This window comes from Centrocercus urophasianus, unplaced genomic scaffold, assembly GCF_019232065.1.
Source record: "Centrocercus urophasianus isolate 14NV4802_14NV808 unplaced genomic scaffold, USGS_Curo_1.0 seq_15, whole genome shotgun sequence".
Lineage (NCBI taxonomy): Eukaryota > Metazoa > Chordata > Aves > Galliformes > Phasianidae > Centrocercus > Centrocercus urophasianus.
The window spans coordinates 37,525,306-37,547,604 of NW_024884697.1; the positions used below are offsets into that span (position 1 = coordinate 37,525,306).

Here is a 22,299-nt window from a genome sequence, read left to right on the forward strand (position 1 = left end):
AATAAACTGAAGAGATCCCATGAACACTGTGTGTTGGGATCAGGGATAATCAGGAACCTTCAGGATAACAGTGAAACAGTAAACTGTCTCTTCCCCCCCCCCCCACCTCCCTTTCTGACTAGCAGAGACCTGATTCTGAGTAGGAGCACAGCCCAGCTGCTGCCCTGCTTCTGTCTGACAGGAGCAGCTGCCCAAGGAGCCTCAAGGTAGGAGCGGTTGCTCTGTGGCATCCACTGTCCTTGCTCACCACCCTGCTTTCACACTCACCAGAGCTCCAAGTTGGGCCTTAACAAAACTAAATCAGAAGAAACAGGCACCACCTGAGAATACATGGCACAGCCAGATTGCTGGGGAAATTGTAGGGAGGTTTCTTCAGTCCAGCATTTCAAAACTCTACTTCTGTCTGATTAGTCTTCTAAATTGCTTTATTTTCTCCTCAGGAGGAAGCCTAAATAATAATTGACAAAGTAGCTTTGTATCACACTTACAGCTGGAAGAGGGCTACAGGAAATTTAGTGATAAGTGTTTTCCCAACAGTAAGTACAGTTGTAGCCAGTGACTGCAGCAGCTAGACAAATATTTACCAAAATTGTGAGAACGCCTGTGTGGGTGAATTCCTGCTGACCCAACAGTAAGTAACTAATGTAGCTCTGGTTGTTTTTCTTTGCCTGTGTTAATGCTTTGCCTGGTTCTGTGTGGGCATCAGTTAGGGGTGTCAGCATCCTACATCAGAGGAAACCAGGAGGAATTTTCTGAAGCCTTTCTTTTGACTGATTCTGACTTCACTCTATTCTGAAAGTGTTCTGGGTGAAATGTCAGAAAAACTGCTGGGAAAAGGCCTTCCTAACTACGCTTTTAAAGCTTTTAGCACTGCATATTGATGGTATCTGAAATGGAAGCTATGAGAAGATGTGAGAAAAAAGGTCAGAAGGAGCTTAGTTTTATGGTGTGTTGTTGGTGATCAGAGGACAGTAGCATCAAAATTATTTCTCTCTGCTTAAAAATAAATGCATTTTAAGTAGTCATGAATGAATGATTCTTGACTTGAAGCTTTGGATTCTGTGCTTTCAGATCTTTTTTCTAGCCATAAGGGTTACCGATGTTCTTTCTGATTTGAAATTAAAGCTGAGAAACAAAAGCTTCAAGAAATGCACCATATACCTCAAGGATTGTAATAAAATCATAAGAGTTGGCAGTGGTGCAATATTTTTAAAGCTTGCATACAGTTGATTTTGTAGTCTCGCTTCTCTAATGATACAGTGCTTACAGGAGCTGGCTGCTGGCTTGAATATCAATGCCAGAGTTTTTCAGTACGTTGTCTCTAGTCAGTAAATAGACCTTTTTTTCCCTAAGATGTGCTTGATTTCTAGATGATAGCAACCTTTTTGACATTTGAGAATGCCTGTTTTCCTTCACCTACAAGGTCAGCCATTTCTCAAACAAGCAAGTTTTAGCTAAAAGTTTCCTGAGGTGCCTAATACAGTATTCTGGCCCAGTCAATAACTCTGAATGATAAAAGGTTTTCTCTCAGTCTTTGTGCTCTCTGGCTGCATTAGAGACTGAATGAAGATATATGAGATGACACAGCAGGCTTTTTAATCTTTTAGAAATGGTTGGCAAAGTCACCTCCTTACAAAAAGTAAAACATACGAAGTTGGGGTACATGCGTATTTTGTAAATAAATGTCAAATCTTTTTGTAATCCACTATATTTTCACAGTCTGGCATTGGTGAAGGACAATCCTTTAACATGCTGGGACGTGGTTACGGCCAGTTCAGAAGTTCATGAAACAAAGATACTGATAATTCCAGGAGAAGCAGAAAGATACTGAGCCTTTCAGAAGCTTCTGTTGGCTCTGCTTACAGCCCTGTCTCGAATTTGCCATGATTAGAGTGAGAGCAATGCTGTGAGAAACAAACCTGAAATGCCTTGTTGCAGTGCAGTGGGGAAATTGTTGTAGCAAATTTGTGCATCAGAGCTCACTTTGAAGCTTTAAAGGCACCTTAAGCCTTTATTTTTTGAAAATCTAATTGAGATACCAAACCTGTGCTGGAAGGACTCAGAGTATATCCTATCCATTCTTCTTTCATTTCTAATTGATTTGAGGAATTTAATTGATGGAATGTGTAGCAGTATAAACACTACTTTTTTTTTTTACTTTTTTTTTTTTTTTTGCATTTTTTTTCACTGCTTTTCTTTATAATCTGCAACTTCTGCTGCCAAAGTTGTGTTGTTCCTCATACACTAATTCTTAATTGAACAATATTCCTTATTACAGAAGATGTTCTAACTGTCTTGCAAAGGAGAACCAAATCAACTTGATGCAAAGTCGAGTCTTCTGGAAATTCTCTGCCCTGTGTTCTGCCCTGCTCATCTCCTTTCAATCAACAGTATAGATTCAGATCCCCCAATCAGGAATGGAAGGGAACAGGGCTTTAAGCCCCACCATCCCCTGTTCCTGCTGAATTCCTGCTCAGCGCCCCGGCTTATTAGGAGAAGCAAAACAAAACTGAGCAAACAGAATGCAACTTTCATTCTCACTTCAGCTAAAAGAAGAAAAATGAACCCGGCAAGACTGTTGTAGGCTGTTATCTGACTGCATCCACTGGAGGCCACCACATTGCCGTTCAGCCAGCCTGAAGTCACTTTTAACTGCAGGGCTGTCCCAGGCCCCAGGGTAGACGAGTGCTCAGTGACATCCAGCATGTTTCTGATCTTCCTGTTGGTTCACAAGTTGAGCTTTCAAGAGAGTGAGGTGGGAAAAAATTGTCAGTTTTGGTAATTATGGGGCAAAGGGAAACTCATACAAAGAGTTGGCCAGCAGCCAACTGTCAATTTCTGGTTTTCCTTCCTTTCATGTTTTTGGAGTGGGTAGGCGTATCTGGCCACAATTCGCAGTGTAATACATCCAAGTTTTGTTTGCTAATGTCCATATATTTTGTGGCTATTTGACTAGGACTGGCTTTTGGAAAACAGTGCATGTGGAGAAGACAACAGCATGCAGCTACAAAGCCTGAGCAGAAAAGGAAAAAAGACAGCAATGAAATCAGTGTGCTGGAGAAGGAGAACTAGTAGTTAGGAAACAGCAGCTTTTTTTCTTGTTTCTAAAGCCATAGAAAGCCACGACTGCCATCTTATTTCTGCAGTCCCTCAGTCATTGTTTATTTTTATACTGTGACTACATGCTGGATGACAGAATCCTGCTGATTTCCTTCCTCTAATCAAATGCTAGACATACATACAATCTCCTTTTATACTGTTACCTTCTTCCACAAACTCTCTCTCTCAGAAGAGGTGGTGACATTTCCATGGGCAAAATAGGATTTCTGCTCCTATCTTCATAACCCTTTGAATTAAATTCTGTGGGGTAATCACCTCATTCATTTTGCTTGTGTGAGACAAGGGACGTATTAGGAGCCCCATGGCTATGGGTTAGAACGAGGTATGGATAAAAAGAGTTCATTATGCAGTTTGCCTTCCCAAAATGTGTTACAACAGAAGTGAAATGTTTTACAATAGAAGCAAGTCTTTACCATATTTTCCTGGCATGTTCTTATTTGGCTTTGCCTTGTTTACACAGGATCTATAGATCTTGATCACATCTATGTGGAATTGCATCCTTTCACCAACTGCAAAATGGATTAGATATTTTACAGACCCTCTCTATTAAATGTTGTTCAGAATGTGGCAGTACACACATACTGTAGTACACAAGTACCGTAGTGATTCCATGTTCTGCCTTTACACACAAATTGCTGAATCACCAGCAAAGCTTGCACTTTGAGTACAGTGGGTGATCGCTGGTATCATGATGGCTGTCCAGCCCAAAATAACGTGTTAAAAACATTTGACACTGATCACTGATATGTGTCTTGGTATTATTTCACTCCATAGCAAAAAGAAATTTAAGGAAGAAGATTTTCTCATATCTGGAAATCTACTTTCTTTCTACACTAAAGTAGGAAGTATGATAAAAGTCAAATAGAAAAAGAAGCTTTAAGTCCTACTGCTTACTGCTTAGGATTCATTTTTTAATTATTATTTATTTTGTTTCCTGAATCACTTTGCTGTACTCACTTGGCTGGAAGGCAAATGCGTTCCCTGTTGATTTATCCAACTCAGCCAGGGGCTTTTGCTGCTCTGTTTGATTCCTAATATGGTAGCAAAAGCCAATTTTGTGCGACTTCCAGAGGGCTCCTCTCAGCTTGGGGAATGCAGCGAGAAAGGAGCCCTGCAGAGATGAACGACGACAGTTGTTGAGCTAATACTAATAAAGAGCAGAAAATGGGCTTCCCCACATGTGCTAAAATTTCTGCTTTCGCTACTCTCTAAATCACCACTTTTGTCTTACCTTATGGTAAGGCAACGAATTGTTTCCTGTTACCTAGCTGAACAGGTTTTCTTGTGGAAAACACCTACTCCATCACAGTGGAGTTTTCATTATACTGCTGTGTGGCTTGAAAGCACCGTGTCACAGTTTCAGTGGATTAATTATAACACAGGAATAAAATGATGCGGATATAAAATTAAATAAACTTAAAATTCTCCCCTTTGTTTTATTTTCCTTACTGATTTGATTCTGGACACTCAACTTGTCAATGCTCTGAAATACCTGCTGTCCATTATAGAAGAAAACCAATTTTCTGTATATTTGTTTTTCGTTTTAATAGTGTTCTACAGGTAACAGGCAGTCAAATTCACCAAATCTCAAAATGGCCTTTGCTACATCTGGTGATGTAGCAAAATCCAAAGGATTTTATTTCTCCATCAAGCAGGGTCTCTAAAATGTTAATATGGAGTTGGAAATTAATTTCATCCCAAATACAGAACAATAGTGTGCAATGACATTACTCTGTGATAAGCACTTGTTAAAGCTAAATCCTCCCTAAGCCCTGCAATTGTTTTCCTTTGTGCTAATAGCAGGCTAGCCGGAGGCACTCCCTCTCTCTCCCCCTGTTTATCTCCTCTGAGGGTATCCCAAAGGCAAGTTTATTGTTTGTAAACCTGACTTTTTTAATTAAAACCTCAATTCTCCTTTGGTCAGTCTTTTTAACGTTTGTCATCTTCTTTTCTGAAGGGAGAATATTTTGCCTTTCTGAAATGCATGAACTTGCTTGCTAGTTGTTATTACTGCTATGTACGTGTAACAGAAGGAATTTTAACTATTTCTTATTATCGCTGTTGAGTGACTGCCTTGGCAGTCATTATTCACAGACACACATAAAAGGCCTTTTGTCACATAGCTATTGACTATTTCAGAAGAGTGTTCAATAGGAGTTTGCAGAGGAAACCTGAAGCTAGAAGCTCTGGGGAATCGATCGCTTCACATTCTTAGCAGCATTTCTTAGCAGGAGCTGGGTGAAAATGGACCCATCTGCATCTTAAAAAACTTAGTACCTTAGAAAATCTATATTTTGTGAACATTTATTGGAAATAGTATTGGTTTTTTTCCAGCTTAGTTTTGCTGGAATTATTTATATTCTCAATTATATACCATTGCCTAGGCTTGGAAGCAGAGTCATCCACCTTTCCCTTATTATCGTTTCAGTCTGTTGATTCCAAATAGCAACACTTACCCATTTCACTGCTGTGTCATCCTCTTCCTCATCTTCTAATAACCTCAAACACTCAGGCTTGTCTTTTCAAATATTCCTACTTTCAATTCTGAAAGCTAAAGGATTTCTGAAATTCATATGTGCTTTCTGGATTCTTGGTTTGTTTGATTTTATTACAGAACATGATCCCTTGAGTAGACTACATCAAGTTCTCGTCTCGATGGAGCAGCACACAAAGTTATGCCAAGTTGCGCAGATGCAATCTGGTTTGTCAGTGAAGTACAAGATCAGATTGCTCCACCACTTTTGTACCAAATTGGATAGCAGCTGTATAAAATTGTAGCAGGTATCCAAGCTGAAAACTATCATGTACCTTTGGATTTCTGATCGTTTGTGTCACATTTGACTGACTTTTAAGCTAAAGTGGTGTACAGTAAGCGATGAAATCATAACATGTCAGTCAAATATCCATTTCTGCCATTAAATGGCTTAGGGGATTTGAAGAAGCTTGGGGTACATTGCAGCATGGACTATTGGTCATGTTCTCAGAAATACTTCCGTCTTTCATTTAATGATGCCATTTGTCAAGTTGTCTGATCTTGTCTTAGAACAGGAATAATATTCTTGGCAGCAGATTGTTCTTACTGCAGATGCTGTTGGCCTTGAATGCTTGTTCTGTAGTCTGATTTTGAATGTTAACCCACCGTATTGCGTTTGCAACACAGAGATCTCCAGGTCTTGAATTTTTCTGTGAGTTGGGGGCACAGAAGAAAGGTAAAGTGGGTCCAGAGGAGAGCCACTAAGATGATGAGATGGCTGGAGCACCTCTCATATGAGGAAAGGTTGAGGGAACTGGGCTTTTTTTTAGCTTGGAGAAGTCTCCAGGGAGACCTCATTGTGGCCTTCCTGTACTTGAAGGGAGCATATAAACAGGAGGGAGAATGGCTGTTTATGAGGGTGGATGGTGATAGGACAAGGGGGAATGGTTTTAAACCGAGACAGGGAAGGTTTAAATTAGATATTTAGGAGGAAGTTTTTCACTCGGAGGGTGGTGACACACTGGAACAGGTTGCCCAAGGAGGTTGTGGATGCCCCATCCCTGGAGGCATTCAAGGCCAGGCTGGATGTGGCTCTGGGCAGCCTGGTCTGGTGGTTGGCAGCCCTGCACATAGCAGGGGGGTTGAAACTAGATGATCATGTGGTCCTTTTCAACCCAGGCCATTCTATCATTCTATGACTTCAGCACTTCCATAATTCTGGGCATAATCCTGATGTTACTCTTGTTTATGTAAAAATGCCTTGAGTTTCAGGTCACTGCTTTTCATTACATGGAGGCATCAGGAATGCAGCCCCGCAACCCTTGCTCTGTAAGAGCCCACATTCAAAATCTGACCTTCTGGCTTTTCAAAGCTTTGTGGTTTTGTTACACTGCAAAACAGGTTTTTATTCAGTTGTCATTCTTTGCTAAACTGATGTAACTTAGTTGAGCTCAATTGAAACTGCTGGTAAATTTAGCCTACACTGTAATTTCTCTTTTTGAGATTGAGATGAAGATGTTGCCTGTCCCAAGAAAATCTGATTTTGATCTTCTTTTCCTAACTGTTGATAAATTTAATCCAAGACAAAGCCAGTCTTCCGAACAGTAATGGGGAACATCACCCAGAATGGTCGTGTTCATGCCTGGAGCAGACGCAGTTCTTGCCTTAAGGTGTTCCAGGAGTCTCCTTTTCACCACTGAAAAGCAAATCGACTGGAGCTGTCATTAGTGTTTGTCTTAGGCAGACAGGAGGGAAAGGTTTTGTGTGGCCTCTGAGCCTAAAAGAGCACAAAGAGATGTCTGTGTCATGGGTTGCTTTAGGTTTCTTGTAGGGGATTGGTGGTACCTTGTTTGAGATAGCAAAGACTTTGATCTTGTGAATCACACTAAAATTAGGTGTTAAAAATAGACTGTAAGAACATACAAGAAAACACTGCAAAATCCTGCTGAAAAGACAGCACATGCTTTGGAGAGTAGAAGAGAGGAGGAGAAAGAGAGCCATTTATTTTCTCTTAGTTATTCTAAATGGATATTCGTAGGCTAAAAGCATATTGCAATCATGTAGCTCTTTACTTACACTTTTTCCCTAATGCTTAAGTCCAATAGAAAAAAAATTAATGGGGACAAAATGAAGATGGAACTTCATACAAGTGGAAACTTCTCCGGTTGAAAAAGTCCTAGGAATGTTATTTCAAATTGAGATTGAAAAGCAGGTGCTTGTGGACTCTCTTTATATACAAGCTGATGAGCAGTCACACCACGAACCCTTACTGTGGCAATGCTGACATGAAGGCCACGGAATGTGTGTCTCTGCTACAATAAATCGCTAATAAACCAGTTAGAACATCTTTTGCTTTTAATAGAGTTTCTCTCTATTTCAGGGTTGATTAATTCCTTTCAGTGAATACTGTCACTCACTTCAGTGCAGTTTTCTTTATTATCCAGTAATACTGGAACTCCTATCTGTCCTCTGTGCAATTTAAGATTAGGACTTGTTTTGCCTCACAGCTACAGGATTTGGGTTTTTAATGTTTGTTTTTTGATTATTTTTTTTTTGCTGTGGGGGTTGGAGAAACAACCAAAAAAGGCATTTGCTTTCAGTCAACGTATTGCTCAAAGTGCACAGGCAGTAAAGGGAAAGCTGTATCCACTGTTTTCAGAGAAAGAAAATGGAAATTGAAGGGCATTTCCTACCCCATTGCAGTCACTTAGGACATTTGCCCTAAGTAAGGATATTTCAACACTTGGCTGTGGCAACATATTCTTTTGAATTATGATCTAAACTTCTTTCTGGTTGGCACTAGTTCCTTTCAGTCAGCTCTTCTCGTAAGTGCAGCGTTCCACTACATGAAAGAAATTGCTTTCTTTGCTTTCGCCCAGTTATTTCCAGGTGCCATTCCTTACTTTTGTCTCTGTCTAGCACAGCAGTCTTCCTCAAGACTTTCATCCCACATGTTTAAGCCTGGAAGCACAAAGAAACATCACCAGGGAAATAGAAATTCTTGGCTAACAAAAATTGGTATATCCCTCTGGGTTTCTTTCAATCAAGTCCCCTAAAATCTTGATAGTCACACCATCATCCGGTGCACAGGCAAGAAGCTATTTGCAGCAGATACCCACAGGAGTAGATATTTGATCTGACAGAGGCCCAAAGGTGAGGATCACATAAATACGGTGGGCAAAGGCACTTCCATCAAAGACAGGAGGCACAGTGCCAGGCCTGGCACTGCTAAATGACAGTAGTACACAAAATGCGGTGTTCTGCTCAGTAGTGCAGATTGAGAACCTGTTTCTTGTGTCTTTTAGCCTTGTCTCAACCTCGAGACATCAGTATGTGTGTTCAGATGGCTTCAGCCAACAGAGAGGTCTGAGGAACATCGCAATCAAGCTAGCAGTTTAACCTCACTCTTTCATCGTGATGTTTGAATTGTAGGTACAAGAGGGCAGTGTGTGCCTCAGCAAGAACTGCGCTCTGTCCCCCTATCCCAAAAATTGGTGCCCCCCTCTGAAAGACTTGGATAGACAGGCAGCCAAGTTTTGCAGGGCCCACAGACGCTCACAAGCAGCCCAGCTAGATGCATCATTATTCACCCAGTTTCTGTCTTTTTCTGCTAAAGCATCCTATATGACCTGTTCCTTAATCTCAGTTTCATTTTGCTTTCTATATAATGTGCTTCTGCTTCTCTCTCTGCTCCTCTGTACACCATTATTTCTCATTCAGGGCATACTTCCCCCTCCCTCCTCCTCACTCCACTTCGGGGTAGTACTTTGAATCTCTCTGAACTTCTGTATATTATCCTCTTTCTGCTGTTTCCAGTACCACCGATTTAGTAAATATAAATGTAATTAATTTTTTCTCTGTATCATCAAAATGTATTACATAAATTCAGACTCAGCAGTTTGCAGGAATGTTCTGCCTGAAGTATTGCCAGTTAGCTTTGGTTTCTATCTGAATTCATTTACTGGACAGTCTGCCTACATCAGCAATCCCACTTAATATTTTTCCACCACTTGATGTTAATGCCAGCAACATCTTCGTTGTTATTGTATTCTTTCCATCTGTATATTTTGTCATATACAGTGATACACAACATTTTTCATATTACAGTATGCTTTTTTGTTTATTATCTGTTACCCTTTCCCAGTATGTTAAAAGTTTTACAGTGCCACACTGTATTTGCTTGCTAAATTCAGGCTTGTCAGCTCCTCCCTTCCTGGTGCAAATACAGGGGAATGAGGTTTACTGCTTCGATGCTTGCAGTTTGTATGTAATCACGTTTACAGAGTGCCTGGTTAAGTTGCGTTGCTTCTGCACCAGGGCATTATGTGTTTACACACAGCTGAATCTTCAGGAGTTTTTTCCTGTTGGTTCAACCCACACTTAGGGCGCTTCATAGAACTATTTGTTTTGCCTCTGTGCAGCTATGTTGAAGTGAGCTGCTTGGACTCAAGAGAGACAGATCAACTGCCCTTGCTCTGGCAGTAAACTTAATCATAATCTCATAAGCACTAATTTGTGCTGTTTTTAAATAAGAGTTTTGGCTTCTTCATTTTTTCAGTTTTATGCTACTTCCCCCATCTGGTGTTGTAACACTTGTTGTTATGTTCCAGTTGGAAGCACTATGGGTGGAATTACAGATTCATCTGCAGGCTGAATAGCCTTTAGGCCTTTGTGAACATTTCTGTTTTTACTGTCAGCTCTACATGCTCAGCACTCTCAGTTTGGGATTCTCAGATGAGGGAATTGCTGGCTCTGCTGTCAGTTTTACAACACCTCCATCCTCCCCGAGCTCTCTGCTTCGCTGAACTCAGCATTTCAGTAACAACTTGATGCTCATTTAACTGCACAGCTGTTATTCTGAGGCTGCTTTGCTATACACCATTCACCTTTTTCATTATAACAGGGGACTATTGTTAGTTCTTCCAAATACTGATCCCTCTTCCCCAACTTTAAATGGATTATTGGAATCCATTATTCCTATGAGAATCGATCTGTTCCTGAACATGAATGGGCAGATGTTTTCATGTATAAATTATCCGCTCTTTGGATAAGTTATATAAATTATGCACTCTTCTGCTAAAGGTGCTTATGGAAATACATTAACCAAAATCATCTTACCTGTTACACCACGACAAATAATAGGACAAAAAAGAACCCTGAGCTCCATCTGGAGCAGTCCACAGGGCACAGATAGAAGTCAGCACATGTACTATCAGTCTTTTTGACTAAATTGGTTACAGCTATCAGTGGTGTTTGACACCCTGCCTGGGCTGGTTGCAGTTTCTGAACTCAATTCATGGCCACAGGGTGGTGCTGGGAGAATCTCCCAGGCATGCAGCTGAATCCTCAGCCCACTTGATAAAGTGATTTTTAAAAGTGTTTTGCTGGGATCGGAACTGGCACAGATGCCACCACCAGAAACTGCAGGAAATACTTTTGCTACCCACATTTCCCTTGTGCACTGATCAAGTACTGGCTGCAGCTCAAGATCTGGCTGATAACATCAAGTACTCTACAGCCCAGTGGGGTTATGGAAACTCCAATAATGTCCCTAGTGACTAAATGGGAATGCTAGCTGAGAACTGGACATTTGAATAAAACTCAACAATCCTGTTTTCATTGAAATGTTGTGGTTAAGAAAGAAAGAAAAAAAAAAAAAAAAAAAAAAAAGAACCTGCAAAACCTATATTTTACGCCAAGAGAATTCCTCCTAGTAAGAATGTTTTTCAGTATTTCTCTTGAGATGTCAGCTGCTGCTTAAAAATTGCATTCCTCTTTCCGTGTGCTTATTTGTGGAGGAAAGTAGAATGTCCAGTAGCTTGCATCAATGAATATAAACCAATATAGAATGTACCATAGCACTTGCATTCTTTCTTAGTAGTGGTATCTTACATTGCTTCTTCTCTAGATAACACATTTTCCTCCTCTCTGGCTTTCTTTCCTTTCCAGAGCTCACATTTCATCTCAAAAATATTGACTTAGACAATCCAGGCATAATATCACTACAAGCTCATTATGTCATAGACTTTAATTATCCCTTCTCATCCATACATGAACACACAGAAGAAAAAGTTAAGCCAAATTGTCCATGGCCTGAAAGCCACAGGCATCGTGTGAATCATTGCTCTCCTGGGAGAGGAGGGTTTATAGGCCCACAGAGGGAGCACATCTCATGATTCTTGGGAAGAATCAGCAAACCTGTGGGAACTACTGGCAAAGTTTGTCCCACTGTGCCCTGTGGGAGCCCTCCTCCTGCCTTGTTCAGAGGCACTGGCCTTGTGTTCCCACCCTGCTGGTTGCTGTAGGATGTGAGTGATCCTGGCTCTTTGTAGTGGAACTGACACCCCTCCCCGCAAGTTACCTCTGCTCTAACTGTGAGTGCGGAGCCATTTCTAAGGCTACATTTCCGAATCTGATTTTCTTTACTTATTGAATCAATTTCTGAGTTCTTCAAGAATTTCTTTTACTTCCCAAAATGGAAGCACCACTGTCTGCCTTTGCTCTAAACGTCAGCGCTGTGTGCTTTGGCATGGGCTTGGCGTTGCTTTTCTTCTGGTGGAAAAAAAAAGTGTGCTAATTAGCACCCAGTTAGCCTGAACAGTTTGAAGACAAAAACTTAGCCAGAGGCAGTTCTGACACTCTATTTCTTTTCAGTTTCTACTTTTTATTTGAGTACATCTTCATATTACAGTGTTTTTCATCTGAAACTTTACTCAGCTGTATCCATGACTAGTTTGTTCTGGCTCAGCTTTTTCCTCTTAATCATGTTAGGATTCTTTGAGGCTTGAGGGTTTTCTCTGAACCCTCCACACAGAGCTGTGTGGGATTTTTCTCTTCAAACTGTTACTCTCCCCCACATGCATTCTGGACTGTAAATGCACACCTAATCAAGTCCAGTGTTTCCCCTGAAGCATTTTTCGAATTTGTCAACTTTCTAGTTGCTTGCTTTTCATATTACAGAAGCCTTACAAATATTTATCAAAGATCAGCACCGTCCTTATGTTTGCATTCAGAATAAGCCACTGTAGTAAAGCCATGCCATGCTGAGTACTTTGTTGACTTTTTTCTGCTGAAGATCCATACAAGTGGAAATTTGTGTGCTGAATACTACCTGGAAAATGATTTTTCATTAACTACCGATCCCTGTAACATACTTTTCATCTTAAAATTCACTGTCAAACAGTCATTCTTGAGTTCCACGTTTTTCCTCAGCTATGGTCGTTAGCCATGATTTTCTTCTTTTGCAATGTAGTATTTGCTTTTAACTGCCAAATTTGCTTCTCCTAAGCCCCTAATAATTATGTGCATCTTGTCTATGGCATGATGATGATAAAATAGTTGTTGTATTAAGAGGATCCTAATTGTGCATGTATGCTTCACAGTCCACATAAATCAAGACATCTTTACCTGATATCACATGCCATATCACTTGTCCTTTAAATAACATATTGGCATCTTACTGCAAACTTCAGGAAGACAAAATTTGTCAGCTTGTCACCCAGTGCTTTAAAAGCTGTTCAGCCACCCTCCCTTGAGATGTTGTTGTAAAATCTATAGTGCACAAGTCATTATAAATTTTATAGCTTTTTAGCATTTGTGGATAGACTGTTAATGAGTGAATAAATAACACAATGTTTTTTAATCCCACGCATTGCTTAGTGTGAGTTATTAAGCAATGGACACACAGCCATTCTGTCTCCTTTAGCAGAGAAGCATCTGTAATGCCCCGGATGCAACATCCCTTCCTCCAGGTGGTTGGGTAGTGTAATGCATTGGGCAATAATGTGGATCTAAGCCACTGCGTACTCAAAAAGAACAAAACTGTAGGAAAAAACAGAGTGATGTTCACCTCTTCTAAACTGCAGGATAGCTATTCACATCCAAGCTAATAGGCTACCTTGCCTTTTTGGGGTACAATCCACTTGACAAAAGACAGGTATCTACTCTGGAATTAGATAACTATCCAGACTATACAAAAGGAAAACCTTTCTCATTTTTATTGGCATTGTATGTAGACATTTACATGTGGTCCAAAGAATTCTGCTCTCTGTGCTCATGCTATGCACTTAACGTACAGTTTATCATTGCTGGGTTTTAACATCAGTGCTGTCATTCTTACTAGTCTTACTTACTCTGTGAGATTATTTACATATTAAAGCATTACTCAGCATGAGTAATGGTGCCAGCACTGAGGTTATGCTGCAAGTAGAGAGAAGAGAGGTTTCCATTATCACTATGCCTTATCTCAGAAAGATCACTGGAGAACTATCACTTCTCAGAGGTTCTGCTTGGTTTTGATCATCCTCCCTTCTTCCAATAATTGAGTCCAAGCATTTTAGCTTCTGTTATTTGGTAGAAAAGAACCCATCTTTTTGAAACACTTGTGAAGTTGCAGGGACGTCTGTGTAGGTTGCATGCAAAAGATTCCTGCACAGCTGGTGGTGGTAAGGCTGGTGAGGTAGGCTATGGGACAGTCTAACTGAAGGGTTCATGTATTGGACTCAGAAGAAAAAAGAGAGGGGAGAACCACGTACGGCTGGGATGCTTCAAGAAACAGAAAGTGGACGTACAGTCTAATAAGGATGAACTCAGCTGAAGTCTCTCATTCATTCACATATGTGAGTTGGATACCCTTTTCTGATCTGCACTGTTTTTGTGATTAGTAAAGTTATTTAATACATTCTTCTAAAACTAGAAAATAAGTAACATGGCTTCAGTTAGATGACTTTTTAAATTCATATTTAGTTTGGCTTGGCAGTTTCACTATATGGCGAAAAAACCCAAGGCTATTGTATCACATGGTATGTGCCCTTCTTTACTCCATTTGGGACCTCTGCCATTGCCATTTCTGCATGACAGTGTTAAGATGGTACCACCTGGATCTTTCCTACTGAAAAAAACTGGCATTCGCCTGAGCCAAACTCATATATTCTGACAAAGAAACATAAGAAACTGATAGGATGTGAAAAAGAAGCCACCAAGGCTTATTTGCCTTGTCCTGTGGCCACGAGTTGGGTTAAATTTTGTTCTAGTACCAGCAGGATGGTAGAAAATCTGTTAAAGGCAAGGCAGATAATTTAAATTGAATCTACATACAATCTTCAAACATTCATATACACTTGAATTCTAGGTATTTGTCCCCAAAATATGGAATGTTTATGGAGATCGGAATGTATCTGCATTGCTATATAAATCATTACATTAGAGTTGCTTGTGAACATATGAATAATCATCAAATCTGCTTATGTTGTCTTTGTACAAGCACAGGTCACTAAATAATTGGCTTATATTGATTACATTTATTTCAATAGACTTCTTCAGTTCTAATCCCCTCAATAATAATTGATTACTACACTACTTAGCCTTCCAGCCTACCCTAGGTACTCAAATTATACTTTATCAGCAGTATAGCTCATTTCTGTGTCTTAATGCACTGTTCCTGGCTCCTTGACTACTAAACTTTTTTAGTATAAATATATTAGCTATACCTAAAACATCATATTTTTGCATGTCAAAACTGTTGTGCAGTCAGCATGGAGCAATCAGGTAGATGGGCCTTTTCTCAAGTGTCATCTAATTTGAAGGAGTCCAAGTCTGCCAGTTGTCCACATTCAAAACACTGCATGCCACGATGTTGAAAACAGTATTTAAAAAAAAAGAATTTTGTTGCCTTTTTGCTAGCACTTCTGTTCTTCACATTTCTGCTCTTAATTCATTCATTGTGCAGTGAAAAGGAATCCTTGCAATTCCTTATCTAGCCTAGGGCATAAAACTACCCAGATTTAGTTTGTATTTGTACTTACGTCATTTGAGGGAGAAAGAATCTTAACCCTCTGTGACAGAGTTCACCACAAAATCTTGAGAAGCTATTCCAGCTTTTTCAGTAGCCTCGCTACTAAAGTAAACGTGTATTTCTAAGCTAAAATTTGTTTAGTTTCTTCTCACAGCCATTATACGTTACTAGACCTTTGTCCACTGTCTGGAAGAGTCCACTAACAGAATTATGTTCTCTTCAGACATACCATAGGTTGTAATCACATTACTCCAAAACTTAAGTGTCTCCAACTGCTGTGTTCCTAGGCACATTTCTGACTGTAGCAGAATATAATTATTGTTCTCAGACCCTTCAACTGTGAATTTCACTGGAGAGTAAAGCTTGGTTTGTTCACAGTGATAAGTTTCACGTTCATTTGTCATTCTTCTTCTGTAGCTCCATCTTTTTCCTAGGAGAAAATGGACATGAGAAGCCCTCTCCATAGCTTGCATTCAGGTTCTCTTAGTTTACACAATACTTGACTTACGGCTGGCAGGTGTTTTCTGTAGCTCCATATAAATCCCTAGAGGGATGGCTTGCCTCACCCTTCATCACAGGTCATCTGCCTAAAGCCAAAGGAGATACCTGCCCAATTTTTGGTGATGGTACCATACCAACATACCTGTTGAAAAAGAGGAGCTTGAGATTTCTAATAGTATTTTATGGTACGCATAAACAAAAATACAACAGAGCTGAAGGTATTGCTAATTAGCACCAGGATTGTTTCCAGGATGCTTAATGAACTGCAGAACAAAGTTAGGTGGAAATCTTCCTTTCCCTTGCATGCTGAGGAGATAGATAGTGCAACAAATATTTTGTACCTTTTCCATCACAAACACTTTGCAGTTGTATAGGAGTTTTCCTATGGTAGAAACTAAGACTGTTTAATTACAAGCTGCTTGTTGCTAAAGATTTTTCTTTTTTTTCTTGAGTCATGAATTTGTGAGATCAAATTCTATAGAAGGCACACTGAATTACCTCTCTTACCTCTACCTCTTCTCTTGATTATCTAGATCCCTATGTGAAAATCCATCTGATGCAAAATGGTAAGAGGCTGAAGAAGAAAAAGACAACAATTAAAAAGAATACTCTGAATCCCTACTACAATGAGTCTTTCAGCTTTGAAGTACCATTTGAGCAAATTCAGGTAATGTCAAACAGTGTTTTGTCTTCCCTCTGCATTCCATTTCTCAGCCCTTATAAATATTTAACAGGAATCATGCTAATTATCACATGTGCATGCCTTCATTAGCACCTAGGTGCCAGCCTTGTGCTGCAGGAGATGAGTGTGAGTGCTTCAAGAGGGAAACGATAAAATGCACAGTACTTATGAAGCTTTGATTCATCAGTGTGAAATGAATAACTGACATTTTATGTTAACAGGAATGGATTCTGGAGAAAAAAAAAAAAAAAAAAAAAAAAAACCTACAGGGAGATAGCAAAGAAATGTTCCTGCAAAAAACAAAAAAAAGAAGTATAGGGGTAGAAAAAACTTGTATGCTATATTTTCCCTCAGGTTATTGAAAATAATAAATCAGTATCACTGATCACAGTTGTGTTCTCTATGCGTTTTTAGGAAATGTTTGTTGAAAGAACTGCAGCATCCCTGTCAAGTAAAATACATTATTTATTTATTTGTGTTTTAATAGTTACCCATTTTACCATGAAAACTTTTTCAGTGCTTCCCACTTCTCTTTGAAAAAGGCATTTGAGAATCGCAGGGGTATCATTTTTCTTGGCAGCTCAGTGCAGCTCCAGCAGTTCCTCCTGTGCTGTTCCTGAGGAGTTCAATTCCTAAAACTAGGAGGCTCAGAATCCAGCTCATTGACCTGAAAATTGCCTCCCCTAGTTGTGGAAAATACCAAGTAACCACATCAGCATTACTCAAGGACTTGAGTACCTACCTTTGGGCTGCTTGGAGGCTAATCATCTCTAATTTATGTGAATGAGATTTGACTTCTCAAGTTAACTAACATTTTTCTCACAAGAGAGATGATCTTCTTAACCATCTCAGGAAGATCACTTGTTAGATCATTCATTGTCAGGACAAGATGCATGGGTTTAAATATGAGAGTAGAGAACTGCATGCTGGCTTCCTAGCCTCCCAGGAGGCTCTGTGACTATGCAGACAAATTAAGCAAGACAAATTCTTTTCTGGATGGAGCTCAGTGTGGAAAGTGTACTTTCGGGGGTCTCCCAGTTTGAAAGACAATAACTAAAAGTCTGAGAATACTTGCTTTTGTGGATTGTAAGAAAGGTCTTAAACTACAGATTAGGTGCCTTGTTGCTATGGGGGTTGAAATGACATTGGTTAAATATACAGCCAACAGACACTGTTAGGGAAAACTGCAAGGCAACGGAGACTGCAAGGCATCATACTCTTGATTAGGAGAGAGCCTGGTAAGGGTTTTGGGAATCTGCATCTTCAATTCTGACAGCAGCTGAGCTGGAGAGAAGTCCAGAATCTAAGGCCTACCTTTCACAAAAGCTGTGTGCTTGCCTTTTATTGGCTTGGTTCTGACAAAGATGAAAAAGCTAAACAAGATGAGGCACTAGGAATAGTGACTAGAAAGAATGAATGACCCTCGTAGGAGCTTTTTGATACCCCCCACTGCAAAAATACAGATGTCGATGGCAGGAGTCAAAAAGCAGGAAATCCAGTGGGGGATGGTTCCAGTCGATTGTAATGAAAGCTGTTCATTGTCCTTGGGAAACATCTCAGAACAAGTGTCAAAGAACCAGATGCTAAAAAAAGATCTATCATATAAAGCCTCTCTGAAATATCTGGATTTCTGAGTAGGGGCAGGAGTGGGAAATCTGAATGGATACCTCCAAGTTATCGAATAAGAGCTTTGGCGTGTTAACACTTATTCTGTGGGTGCTTGGCCATTTTGCCCTCTACTCCTAAATCAGCTTAGTGGGGTGGACACAGACATTTTAAAAAGTGTTGTAGTTTAGCTATCTAAAATTTTGCTGCTTTTTTGGTAAGTTTATTAGAGTGACTTATAGCTATTTACCTCAGGATATAGCCTCAATTTAATGATCTATAGTTATGGACTGTGGACATACGCCAGTGTATTTTGGAATTAGTTATGAAAGACTGTGTTTAGAAGAGATTTCATTATGGTCACTGTAGTAATTTCATCATCAGAAAAAAAAAAGCATTTTAAATATTGTTTAGACTTACGTGATGGTAAGAGTGGATTTAGGCTCTGGAGTGAAATGGGCACGCAAGGAAAAGTGGTATGTTGAAAGGCAATGAGAGAAGGCCACTGGGAAGTCAAATCCTGTTCCTACAGTCAAATCAAGTACCTGTTTCACCACTTTCAGAGCAGACCACATCCATAGGTAGCAGTCTCCACGCCCATTCATTCCAAGGAAACTGCTAATCCAAGAAGGCAGAGATGGTGCTTTCTGCTGCACCTGTTGTATTTTGCAGTGCAGCTGTTGCTTTAATATGTGGTAATATGCAGTACAAAAGTACTGAGATGCTTACATTTCTCTGTGGGTTTAAGTCAGAGACCATGCAGTGAAAATCATTTCTGAGCTACTTTTTCTTCCATCTTAATAGATCAAAAAAGTGTCTTTTGTTTTCAGTGCTCACTGTTCCATTATGATTAACAAAGGAAAAATCCAATAATAACTAGCCCTGAGCTTCTAGGTGCAGCAGACAACATTTTTTGGTAGCATAAAATAGAACTCATGTCTGTGTTTTGTATCCGTGATTGTATCATGCATCTAAAACATAAATGTTCATTTGGGGAGGTACCATCAACATTAACGTGAGTGTATTGCAAGCAGCAAAACTGAAACATCATTTTGGCCTCTAGAAATACTTGCTTCAGGATATTGCTATATATCATGAGTGCTCTTGGGAAACAGAATCTTGAGTTTGATGTACACTTTTGTCATCGGCAACTATATCAATACTTTAGTGCTTGCTAGAATTATTTCTTTCTCTGGCTCAGTGAATTGCAGAGTCTTGTAAGTGAATGGACTCTAAAAAAGAGCTCATGGGTCTGGTCTTGCAGAGATGCTTAAGGGTTACTTTTAAAAGATAAACCCTATTGCAAGCAATGAAATTAATTGTGCTAGTAGAAAAATCCAGACTATACACATATTTAAAACCTTAAATTTAAAAAAACCAATACTTGAGAATTTATATATTTTATTTATTTATTTATTTATTTATTAAGAAATCTATTTCAGTGCATTTCTTCCTCCAGTTCAGGAAGCTCACATTCACATAGGGAACTATATATATTTATAAGGGGATGGAAAGAAGTCACAAAAAGAACTGTATGCTCAACTTTACCAGGAAAATCTCTAAGGAGAAACATTTACAGTTAAGTAAAATCAGCCCAAGGCTGTTTAATGTCTCAGATACTATTAAGAATACCACTCCACTGAAGGCAAAGCTCTTTGTACTGTTTCAGTAAATCTTAACAACCTGATGGAGAGGAACATGTGCATGTATACACAAATACCTGCCTTGAACTCTGCCTCTCAATGTGCCCCGGCCCAAGTGAACAGAAACTGGTGTGTGAGGTCTGAGAGATGGGCTTTTACAATTCTGTGTGCCAGAGCTTACCAATCCTACAGTCAAGTGGCTCTGCAGCTCTGGCGCGGTTGCAGGCCAGACCTCACTGTGCCTGATAGTGCTGCTGTGCCAGAGCCCCGAGACACCAGTTTCTTATTCATTCCGGCTCCCTTGAGTGTGCAGTCTCTTTTCCTGACTGCTTTATAGTTGTATAGATCTATCACCTACACATAGATGGGGGTGTGCACATGCGCACACGCAGGTATGTACATCTATCTGTAGATAGCAGCTCTAAGGGCTGTCCTCTGAATTATTACTGCAAGCAGACGATTTGCATGCAAGATAGATAGAAGGAGTTGTTTAGAAGTAGGAAGAATTGAGTGCAACACTGGAAATGATAAGTTGGTGTGGAATTCATTTCTGAATTCAACCTTCTAAGTTTAACATTTACTTATACGATAGTGATATATTTAACTGAACTACTTTTTAATTAACTTTGCTGAAGATCTCACCCTTAGCCCTACAGACTTCAGGTAGCCTGATTCTCCAGGAACAACAAAAAAAATGTGTACGTTGTTAAGCCGTTAAAGGAAAAAATCAACTTTTATTCTCCCATGAAGCTCTTTGACACCAGGGGGTGAATTGCATGTTAACCTTGAGGTTCTGAGTAGAAATACATCTGGAAGGCTCACAAGAAACAAAGACAAGTGTTTGAATTCACTTATGGTTGGAGGAGCCTCCTCTGGCAGTCGTGCATCTGCTCAATTGGTGTGTACGGAGTCTCGATTGTAACTGTGCTCAAATTCCTCTCTGCCCTTCTCCCCTCACTGGTCTTTTTCTGTCTCATTGTAGAAAGTGCAAATTGTTGTAACTGTTTTGGACTATGACAAGATTGGCAAGAACGATGCCATCGGGAAAGTCTTTGTGGGCTACAACAGCACTGGAGCAGAGCTGAGGCATTGGTCAGACATGTTGGCCAACCCCAGGCGGCCCATCGCACAGTGGCACACCCTACAGCCCGAGGAGGAGGTAGATGCCATGCTGGCAGTCAAGAAGTAAATTAAATTAAAGTACGAAGAAGAAGAAGCCTTTCTGCATTTGCCCACATAGTGCTCTTTAGCCAGTATCTGTAAATACCTCAGTAATATGGGTCCTTTCATTTCCAGCCATGTGTTCCTGTCACTGATCAGTTGTACTTTTAAATTAATTCCTGTTTTAATTTGCACAACTTTAAATGTAGAGAGCCCTCTAACGGCGCTTCATTTCACCACTGCCCCCCAGATCTACTCTTCTTTTAAGCAATATGATGTGTAGATAGAGCATGACAGAAATTATTTATTGTATCACACAGTTGTATATATACACCAGTATGCTGAGAATTTATTTCTAGTTTGTGTATTTGTATGTTGTAAGCGTTTCCTAATCTGTGTATATCTAGATGTTTTTAATAAGATGTTCTATTTTAAATTATGTAAATTGACTGAGATATAGGAGAGCTGATAATATATTATAGGGTAACTATTGTATCGTCTGCATTCCAGAAAAAAATTCCAACTTGTAAGGCACTAGTAGTGTTACACTGACATCTTAAAGGACAACTTAAATCTGAGCTTTCAACTGGACCATCCTAATAACAAGCTACGCATACACAGTGAATCTTGGAGGGGCACATCCAATTTGGTAGACTTCTTTGACAGGCAACTTAGCATGATCTGAGCAGCTCCATGGCTGACCTCAAGGAGATGTAGCCAGAAGCCAGGAGATCAGTTTTTTGTATATACTCCAAAGCGCAAACATTACAGACCGAAAAGGCTTTCGATTGAAAGTTGAGGAAGCAGTTCCGTAGGAGGCGACAATTTCATCTCACGTGAAAGTAAGAACATTGCAGAGGTTATGCGGGGAGGGGGGGCCCGCCGCCCGGCGGCGCAGCGGTCGTGAAACGCTGCCATGAAATCAAGAGTAGCTCTCCGTTATCACCTTTATACAAAATTTGCATACTGTGAATTCCATCCACGATTTCACATTATAATGAGTTTGCACATTAGACTTTGTAACAAAATATTTTATTATACTATCTCAGATTAGAAGGAATGCAGAATATTTTTTAGACACAGCCGTGTGAGTTTATTATACAAAATAGTTTCATGGTAAACGGACAGTATTGTAATCCCATCAGAAGATGACAAAATTTAGCCATAGTTCTAAATGCACTTCAAAGTAAGCCAAAAGAGAACAGCTAGTGACCTTTTATATACTATTTATACTTAAGTTTTAATTTGTCCTTTAAAAAAAAAAGTGAAAACAAAGAACAAGTTCTAGAAAACTGAAGCAACCTCTTCTGTATACTAGATG

At 39.8% G+C, this 22,299-nt stretch overlaps 1 protein-coding gene across 2 annotated transcripts in view; it reads left to right on the forward strand.

The window, feature by feature from the left end:
* The window catches only part of SYT1 (synaptotagmin 1), a 258,525-nt gene extending 236,696 nt beyond the window's left edge, over positions 1-21,829 (forward strand). For both annotated transcript variants that reach the window (XM_042815939.1, XM_042815940.1), the window contains exons 9-10: positions 16,421-16,554; positions 20,800-21,829. In XM_042815939.1, the coding sequence (XP_042671873.1) occupies positions 16,421-16,554; positions 20,800-21,006 (341 nt within the window). In that variant the 3' untranslated portion in view covers positions 21,007-21,829. The remainder of the gene's footprint in view (positions 1-16,420; positions 16,555-20,799) is intronic.
* The last annotated feature ends 470 nt before the right edge of the window (positions 21,830-22,299 follow it).